Raw genomic sequence first — 10038 nt, 5'->3', positions numbered from 1 at the left:
ATGGGCATGCAGCTTAGCTAGCTAAGGACAATAATTGGGCAATGGAGAAGATAGTTTTATCATGGTCGTGCCTAGCTAATTGTACAAGTAGTAGTAGTAGTAACTAATCTTCCTTTTGACTTCAAACCGCACGATGTATGCGTGGTGCATGCATGTATATGTCTCAATTATATATATATAAATCCATCAATCCTCATGTCATTGTCCTCTCCTCAACTTGGAAAAAGGCTAAAATAAGGCCGTACGTAGTAATCTCCATAGGGATGGCCGGATGGGCCTCACTCACTCACTGGCCCCCCTGCTGTGAGTCTATGAAAAATGGTATATAGCATTGCTGTTGTACGTGTAGCCACCCATATGCTCTCTCCATGTGCTGCAATTAATTGAGGTGGAGCATATCCCAAAACGGGAATTAAGAACCAGCCCACCCACCCTGTTGGCTATTCCAGGGTATTGGACTCGTTATCAGTACAATTGTTGGGCCTGGGCCCATTAGGCTGGAGTTTCCCAATATTTTGTATCGAAACCCAAAAGCAACAACATCAGGTGAGGGCGTGGAGACACACGCAACGAGTGCATCAGCAACACGTGGAATTTAGAATCGAAAGGCAGATAGATCTATCTATCTCTCTGTCCTCCTCCTCCATCAAATCTATCATCTCACCTCATCTTAGCTGCCACGTGTATGAAATGCATCACCCTCCAATTTCCGAAGGCTGGATTTTTCTGGATGGTTCCGGCAGGACCAGGAACCCGATCACCTCCCTCTCTCTGAGTCTCTCGAACTTTCCCTTTTTCAGTTTTAAATCCCTCACTCCCATCTATTATTGACATTGTAACTGGATTGATTGGATTCTTCCTTTGGCTCAACATATCCGATAGCTGTCCAAGTATTCCGTAGCAGTAGATACCAGAACGGTTTTCAGTTTTTGCAGTTGGGTAGCTTCTCTTTCATCTCTTCCATCTCTTCCATCTCTCTTCACTTTTTGGTTTTATCCAACTGCTGCATCTGAATTTTTTTTTTTTGGTGAAACTGCTGCATCTGATTGATAGTTTGGCTTTGGCTCTGGCTTCAGGAATTTGATCGTCTGAATATTTTATAGTATCCCACGTCGATTCAAGCAGCTAGGAAGGATGATCCCGGTGGTAGATATCAATGGGGACTTGGCTTCAGCCGCGAACCACTTGTTCAATTTCCCAGAGAACATCCAGAAATTGATGCTCCAGGATCGGTCTCTCGACACCCAGGAGTCGAAAGCGACGACTAGCATTCCTGTGGACATCCTTGATAGCCCCAAGGAGTACATATTTTACATGGATGTCCCTGGTCTGTCCAAGAATGACATTCAGGTAATGCCATCGAATGAATCATCAATCTCACTTGCTGCAATTGTTGGTCTGATGTCTGACGATGTGGTGACTGATGAATTCGAATTAATGATGCGTACAGGTGACAGTGGAGGATGAGCACACACTGGTGATCCGAAGTAATGGGAAGAGGAAGCGTGAGGATGGGGAAGAAGAAGGATGCAAGTACATACGGTTGGAGCGGAGAGCTTCCCCGAAGTCCATGAGAAAATTCCGTCTCCCTGACAACTCTAATGTCTCCGCCATATCGGCCAAGTGTGAGAATGGCGTCCTGACTGTGATAGTGGAGAAACTGCCCCCACCACCCAAGCCCAAGACCGTCGAAGTTGCCATTTCCTGAGAGAGAAGAACACAGGCAGCCAAAGGAGGAGGAGATCAGAAGCAAGTATCTCTTTATAATTCTGATAGTCGTAGGATGATGGAAGATGGTTGGACGGGCCGGTGGTTTTTCTTGGTGCCATTAAAATTAGGAAAGGGAGGAGAAGCTTCGTTTCTCCAATTCTTTCAATGTAGAATCGTAGATAGAAGAAAGTAGGATCTTTTGCTATTTCTAGTTTTTTTCCTGGGGGCGTAGGGTGGACGGACGTCGATGGACAGACTTGTTTACTTGATATCATCTTCTTGTTAATGAAATCCGGCATTTTAGCTTTCTGAAATTCCAGCTTTTTACTCTAGTCTGCCAAGTATGTTAAATCTTCTATGCTGAATCAAATTTTTTGCATTGCAAAGAAATAGAATACCCCACAATAACAACAATAACCAATATGATCCTTGCATAAAAATATTTAGGATTTCTTAACCCCCTAAAAGGATCAAGAGGATCAACAACAACAACCACCACCAAAGCCTTCAAAGCCTTATCCCAATTTAATTGGGTCGGCTACATGGAGGTTCTAAGCAAGTAACCATACCTCTTGCCTATACACAAACTATAACCATCTCTGTCCTTCACAGGAGGAGCATCAAGGTACTTGCCACCTTTCCTTCTTTCCTTGCAGCTGCAAGGCTAAGTATTGCATAAGATCGATCCACGGGATAGCTCGATCACCTGCACTCGGAACAATGACAACCAGAGGCTATTTCTATTTTCTAGTGCAGCCTGCTTTATTCTATAGACACCATGGGGATCCGAAAGGGTTACTACTCCATATATAGTCATAGCACTGCATTTTCAACTCATGTGGATTGTCCTCCTGGAAAAACGGATACTAAATCGTATACAAAAACAAGACTGATATGGTACCAGTCAAACTTGAGCAGAACCTCAGGTGGCTTCTAATGTCATTGCCCATCAAGTCTTTTGAACCAGTTGGCGATGGTTTTGGCAAGCACTCTAGTGTCATTAAGTGAAAGGGCCTTCAAACCCTGAGCAACAGCATCTCCTGGGGTGTAAACGTAACCCACTTCCCATCTCAAATCCTACACAACAAAACATTGACACTGTTTGTCACAGGGTAAAGCACATGAGCACTTCTCTAGTTTAGAAATGAAAATAATAAATTAAAAGATTGAAATTATTAAAGACCACTAGAGATATCTTGAGTACTTATAAATATATTACTTGAACACATCAACATCTGAGGCCGTGATATTTATTTTACACTTTTTTTTTTGAGTGAAGGTACCGTTTATTTAGTGGAAAAGTAATGATTTCAGTTTCTGACAACCAACAGAACTGAGATAAAAACGGTAAAGCCAGAGAACTAAGGCACATTTGACCCATAAATATTCATCATTTCATCCACCCAACAGGTGGAATTGTGGAAACAGGAATTTTATAAATATTTTGATATTTCTGTGGAGAGAAATCTTGAGCAACAGGAAAAGGGTGTGAATATTCATACCTGGATGCATGGGGTGAGATGATTCCCAGACAATGATACCTTTTCCAATGTCCCCCCTATGGAATCAACACGAGGCTTCAACACCTCTTCAAGTAGATCAGTTTCATCAATAGCATCCAAGTTGAATTGCACCTGGAAGTCAAATGTGATTCCTACATATTAATACAGTAATTTGAGGAAAAGTATCGAAAGCTGGTCTTCACCAAGTTGTGTAGTACCAGTAAAGTGTGAGGAACATTATATGAATTCTTAAAACAATCACGGTTCTCAGAGGGTGTAGGCCTGAACTCTGATATCCCCTGGGTGACCTGAAGATTATATGCCCAAAAAAAATTAAATAAATAAATAAATTAGATGGAAAGAAAAGATGATATGCAAAAAAAAAAAATGGTGGAAATAATGTGTTGGATAGCACGGGACTACAGACACAGGGCACACTTCCTTGCATCAATTTGTGCGTGTCATCAACAATCTGGGTGACCCAACCAAATGACCAATATTACCTCTCCAATAGGAACATTGTATACATCCAATCATTGAATAATTTTGCAGATATATTGATTGATTGAACAAAAGAAAGTGACTGACTGGATGGCTCCACTTTGAGCTGCATCATATCGAAAAGGTATTCTAACAAATAAACAGGATGGATTCAAGGATGTCAACTATGGTATCTGGTAGAACAGCCATGGATTGGATGCACTTCTTAGAGGTAGATATGATCCATCCGCACTACATGTTTTCTGATGCCTCTAAAAAGATGATTACAGTTACAGCGTAACCTGATTCATGACCGAGGGCAATTGATCAACAAATTTATTTAAAGACACCATGACTTCTTCATCATACTCTTGTATCACTGCTCCAGCTGCATCAAGTAATGACTTCCATGCATCTCCTATAAAAATAAAGTTATACATATTAAGCATATTTCATTATGCCATCTCATTTATAACCATGCAATATGTCCAAGTTGTCAGAACCCATCTTCAACTCGAACAATGAAGGTAACCAACTTTTCTATTCATCACACCCCAAAAGGGAAAAAGAAGGTAAGTCCTGTTTAATGCAAGAATGATGTTGTGGTAGTAAATGTAGGAAGAAAAAGAGTGCAAGAAAGAATTGCATGGAATGACTGCAGGATAAGTTTCTTTCTGCGGACATGTTGGCTTTAGGTGTTTTTTAGAGAGCATGGCCACTGTAAATTGCACTTGGAATCTTTATAAAGAGAATAGAAGGCTACTTAAAAACAATCATGTATCTAAATAGCAGAAAACTAACAAGTATTTAAGTAGAAATTATGAGTGTAATATACAAAAAAAAGCATGGATGGGGGTTCAAATAAAATACCTGAAGCACTTCTAGCCATTGAATATACGGGAGAGGCTTCCATGATAGGCACCATCATACTAACTAGTGGGCCCAACTGCACAATAGAGTTAGATACACATATTAGAGCATATGACGCAATTTGTATTGTTTAAGAAAATTCCTTCAGATAATCCAACATGACTATAGAGAACCAAGAAAAGAAAAATTAAGGCATTCAGAAAAGATGTCCAGCTCCAAATGAAGTTCAAGAAGGAAATATAGGCATGTTGCTCTTATTTTTGTTACATTGGAGCATTCAGAAAAAGGAAAAACTAATGTTATGTATGGATGGTTGAAATGGAAGTGGTAGGATTGATTGAAGCTGTTTCACTAGGGTAAACACAAGGCACTCATAGAAGATGTGCAAAATGTTTATCTAGAAACAAAATATAGTCAATAATATTTAGAAATTGAGAGAAAACATAATACTTGAGTAATTGAAAATCTAAATTGGAAGTGGATAGGCCTGAAGCTGTACTACTCCTTCGGTCCTGTGTACCAAAGGTACATAAGGAATTTCATCACAGTTCAGACGGTGTAGTTCATGGCACTAGCACATATGATCTTGCTGTCTAGTAATTTGGTTAACGGCTGAAACTTTTATCCAATCAGTTGGCAATTTTGTATGGAGACGTTGCACATAATGATCCTTACTGATCGGATGATAAATTAAAAATTAACACAAAAGCTCTAAATATGGTGGAACAGCAAAACAGGAATTGTAAAGACAACCCCATTCAGTTGGGAAAAGGCTCAGTTTAGTTGTTGGGATATGGTTGAACATAAAGTAATCAAGAGTTTATAGAACAAAAATTACCTGCTCAAAGTATGGTACTGCCTCAGTTGCTGGTTTGTTGTTGAATGAGATTATGGCATTAGCCTTCAAAAAGAGAGAAGTGTGAAATTTCCATCACATTCCCCATATTTTAAAGTAAATCAAACTTCAAAATGTTGCAATTTTGTTTTGGTATAATGTCTATAAGCTCCAGCACAGACAAGCTTCTCTTCATGGTGCATTTAATTTTGCCATGTGGCAATTCCAATCATTGGATAGTTTTAGGGCAATGTCTGGATGAGCTACATGTCAAATTTCATTTCCAAATTCAATCTTAGACTCCACACCATGTATTGACATGTACCCTCTTCACAACCCGAGTCTTAAACTGCAACCTCTTGGTAGCCATGGATTCTATGTTGGCTGAAACTTGACATGTGAGCAGGGGCCCTCGGCTCTACCTGTCCATAAAAAAGGGCCCCATCTGACATGCCATGTGGCTCAAAAAAAGATGGGTCATATAGAGAAGCTCAACTGAATGGCTGTTGAAGGAAACTTTTGCCTTTCTTTCCACAAACCTCTTTTTATCTACATTCTGGCTTCCACAAGCTACTTTGTACAAAATGTTTCCTTCTTAAAATGCCCACCTAACATGGCCCACTGACAGGAATTTTTGAGAACCAGGAATGAAGAGAAAAACCAAACCTTTGGTATCTTCTCAGAGAAATAGCTTCCTGTGAGCAATTGGAGTAGAGCACCGTTGCTGCGATTCAAACAAGGAAATGGCTCAGGATTATAAATGAACCACAACTAAGTTTCAATAGATAAGAAACAGTTGGTGCCTTTTGGTCAGCCAGTATAATAAATAATGTAGCATTAAGCATAGAGAAAAAAAGTTAAGAGGCACATGTTTTGCAAGTGCATGTCAACGTACTTTGAACTCTCTATTTATACCAGTGCAACGTTACAAGTAGTGTCTTATAAGGCAGGTAGCTTACGCAAAGAACAAAGAGAAGAAAAGGTAGGGAATCTTCAATCACTCCGCTCCACAATCGAAAGAAAGATGAGCAAAGAACACTAGCAAAATTTTTCCTTTATAAGTAATAGATTTCATCAAACTGGGTCTTGAAAAGGCCAGACAAGAATTGCATTACACGCATATTAAGGGCATTCTCTGAATAAATAAATTAGAACATAGAGCCTCAGAATATTTCATCGGAGAACTTTCAAGCTGCAACCTAGCAGAAAAATCAAGGCAACAATGTGATCTACACGGCAGAGACTCCATATTATGGTCATGACATCCTTTACTTTAAGCCAATGGCACTTTTCCCCGTAGCAAAAGAAAGCCTACTATTTTGAAACTTTGAAAAAGGATTTAGAACTTTTAACAGCTTTTGTTACAAGGAGCAAAACCCCATCCATGGAGGAGCACAAAGGTGAAGCCCACACAAGAACAAAACATGTGCTACCTTTTTCTCTTTGGTCAACATGTGCTAGCTGGTAGGAGATGGAACTTCATCCACAACACTCTAGATCAGGGCTTCTTTTTATTTTCTAATAAATAGCAATATGAGGATGACTCAGATGAATTTGGACATGCTAATTCCCCCCCCCCCAAAAAAAAAAGGAGCTTTGACTGTAAACTTCAGCTTCAAAATTGAATGGCCTGTTATTGTCAAGATAGACTCCTGAAATCAAACTATTACGCATCCTACGTAAATATCGTGTCCCACCAATATGACCTCATGCAGATCTAAAATGTAGATGATGTGCTTCATATGAATGTGAAGAAGAAGAAGTTCAAGATTATGAACAAGAACACCATTGGTTAATATGCCACGTAGACAATAATCTGAAGACGGAGCCATCGAAGAATGCATTGCACATGGTGATTAGTGACTACAAAAGGATTACAGAGAAGGGGCATTTTACAGGGTGTATAGAATTTGAACATTCAACTATTAATAGGCCTTGTAGTTTACACTTATGACTTTACTTCTTTCCAATAGATGTCTAATAAAATGTACAAATGTTCAGCACAAAATCAAATTCTCTGCTCACCATCAGTTCTTATAAGACATAAAGCATTAATATTTTGTCTTGGCATTTGGCAAAGCAATGTTTTCACTTTAAAATACATGTATATGCATTACCATATACATGTTATTATGCAATGCATAAAATCCATGTGAACAATCAGAAACAGAAATAACTATAGAAGAATGTGCAGATTATAATAATTTAAAAGTTATTATGGAAGTTTCACCATTGACAACAGATTTCAAGTAGTAATATTTTATCTTAAAGCCACACCTTCAACCTCGACTACATAAGGATATTTTGAACAGTAGGCACAAAACTCTTTCAAAACCATTGACAGGAAGGTGTAATCATGCAAGGGCCCTCTGCATGGTTCAAGCCACTGAAGGCACAGAAGTTGGGATAGCTGCAAGGATAAAGACATGCCAAATGTTCTTTTCAACATGGTACAAGTCCCACACATGGAACATCCTCTCACCCCAACACCCCCACCCCTACCCTTTCTTCATACCCTTGTCTACATGCAAGACAAACTTTCTTGCATGGAAAATTGGGAAAGATATCAAACACAGCCAAGCACACCACTAAAAAGGAGGGGAAAAAAAACAATATCATTTCTGTGACACAATTGAATGGCTTCCAAAATGAGCACTGAAACTTCATAAAATTATAAAATGAACATAAACAACTTCATTATCATGAATATAAATTTCAAAATCACAGGAAGTGAAGCAATGAACTCACCTATGACCAACAGAATAGACCGGTAGCGAATTAAGCTCACTGGGTTTTAGATTAGCATCAAGTAATCCAGATGTTATGATCATATCCAAGCAGGCATTGAACCTCATATATACATCTTGGGTAGCTTGGGCATGATCAAATGTCACATTGTATGGCACAGAGATGATAAGGAAGCCTTCTTTTGCCAAAAGGTCAATCAGATGGCTGCAAAAGAACAGATCAAATAGACAAGTACAGAGTTCAAATAATAAAATATCCTTAATTAAAAAAGCAGTATGTCAAAATTAAAATGGTAACATAATAATGACTTTGATTTGAATCCTATATAATTCCTTTGGAAACCAATAGTAATTCCAAGAGTAAAATGTGAAACTTGGGCTTGGAGTAACCTATCAAAAAACCAAAAATTTTGTGAAGGATAGTTTATACTTTATATAATTAGGTTGACTAATCACCCATAGGTACAAATTGAAGCCCTAGCTTTTTTCTTTTTTTTTTTTTTTTTTTGGGGGGGGGGGGTATATGGGGAAGAGGAGGGGCTTTTCTTATAATGTAACTTCCTATATATAAAACTTATTTCCACTCCCAAAAACGAAAAAAGAAAGAGTGGGAGGAAGGGGGGAATTCATCGTTTATAAGCAAGCTACAAATAAATTTTTCATATTGAAACTTTGATCCTTACCCATATGTAACTTCAGGAACTGCCCCAATAAAAGCCCCGCCTAAGAATTTGATAATCCCACAAGGCTTCTTTCCCTCGGGTGGGGGAACAACCAAACAAGAATCCAACCTCCTGTATGTTTTATTCTTGAAGGTGGCCCTCCCCGCATATCCGTTAGAAACCATCTTCTTGCTGGGGCTTGCAGCAAGCGCACTAAGTTCCCCCAAAAGTGGAAACCCAGCAGTGGAGTCTTGGCACAAGACTGGATACCCGGGTTTAGTAAACTTGTAAGAAGCAACTTTGAAGTGGAAAAGCTTTCCATTAGAACACGGTGATCTATGTAGTGTCAGATTCTCCAGATGATTGACTCTCAATGCCATGGTTGGCAGACAAGACGTAATCGAAGCCATATTACTCCAAAATGATCTATTTCCAACTTCTGCAAATAAATAAATAAAAAATAATAATGAGGAAAAACATTTTCCAGTGATCCCAATTCCACTTCGACAGAAAGACAAATTCGAAAATTTTACTGTAAATCATGGAGAAATATTAATGAGGAGGAGCATAAACGTAAACTAAGTGAGGCGACATAAGAAGGAATGTAGGATTCTCAAGCATGCTGTAAATCACATATGATAAAGAAGGGCGAATAATACTCGGGAAAAAATCACTAGAAAGAAGTTAAATTGCATAGTATTTGGCTTTGATGTTTGGGTCACCAGTTCTCCGTTGCGAATTAGCAGCTCAACGTCAAAGTGGATGTAATCAAATTGAAACTCTTAAAACCCAGCAAGCAAAAGAAGATATAACACTGTAAATCAGCTCAAAGTGACTTAATACTCATATCACGCAAACACAGACGAAAGGGGAAATAGTGGGGAAGAGAAGAAGGAAGAACGAGGGAAAGAGAAAAAAGAAATGAATTTGAATATTATATACGGAAAAGATCGAGGCTAGGGAGGAGAACCAGAGGCTTACCTCTTACCCAAGAGTCTTACGATTGTGAGAGCGCTATACGGAGATATGGGAGAGTTTCAGCAGTGATGATGTAGTGTAGTAGGTGACTGGGTGGGCTTAACTTAAGCTGAAGGTTCCGCCACGAATCCGCTTTATTATGCAAGGCTCGCGCATTACTCTGTTTTATCCTCTCATCGTTTCCGATTCCAACTTTTCTTCCGCCAGTAAAAACGGAAAATTGTCTTCATCAACCAACCGGTGGATGGAAAGTT

General features: G+C 39.1%; 2 protein-coding genes across 5 annotated transcripts; one reads left to right on the top strand and one right to left on the bottom strand.

Moving 5' to 3' along the window:
• The first annotated feature begins 680 nt into the window (after window positions 1-680).
• LOC122061843 (17.4 kDa class III heat shock protein) lies at window positions 681-2024 on the top strand. 3 transcript variants are annotated; one of them, XM_042625342.1, is made up of 3 exons: window positions 681-934; window positions 1104-1350; window positions 1451-2024. In XM_042625342.1, exons 2-3 carry the CDS (start codon window positions 1135-1137, stop codon window positions 1706-1708), a joined length of 474 nt encoding a protein of 157 aa, XP_042481276.1. In that variant the 5' UTR covers window positions 681-934; window positions 1104-1134; the 3' UTR covers window positions 1709-2024. The 3 variants fall into 3 exon arrangements, with proteins under 3 accessions (XP_042481276.1, XP_042481275.1, XP_042481274.1); XM_042625341.1 differs by having other exon boundaries at window positions 682-939; window positions 1077-1350; XM_042625340.1 differs by having other exon boundaries at window positions 683-934; window positions 1077-1350.
• A 91-nt stretch (window positions 2025-2115) lies between these two features.
• On the bottom strand, window positions 2116-10038 carry LOC122061842. Of its 2 annotated transcripts, none has more exons than XM_042625338.1 (10): window positions 9795-10038; window positions 8828-9245; window positions 8146-8349; window positions 6064-6121; window positions 5401-5463; window positions 4563-4638; window positions 3995-4110; window positions 3431-3520; window positions 3213-3344; window positions 2116-2787 (listed from the first exon to the last, which is right to left on the bottom strand). In XM_042625338.1, exons 2-10 carry the CDS (start codon window positions 9214-9216, stop codon window positions 2650-2652), a joined length of 1266 nt encoding a protein of 421 aa, XP_042481272.1. In that variant the 5' UTR covers window positions 9217-9245; window positions 9795-10038; the 3' UTR covers window positions 2116-2649. The 2 variants fall into 2 exon arrangements, with proteins under 2 accessions (XP_042481272.1, XP_042481271.1); XM_042625337.1 differs by having other exon boundaries at window positions 9788-10037.

This window comes from Macadamia integrifolia, chromosome 14 (genome assembly GCF_013358625.1).
Source record: "Macadamia integrifolia cultivar HAES 741 chromosome 14, SCU_Mint_v3, whole genome shotgun sequence".
NCBI classification, from domain to species: Eukaryota; Viridiplantae; Streptophyta; class Magnoliopsida; order Proteales; family Proteaceae; genus Macadamia; species Macadamia integrifolia.
This window is presented reverse-complemented; position numbering and strand designations above follow the sequence as displayed.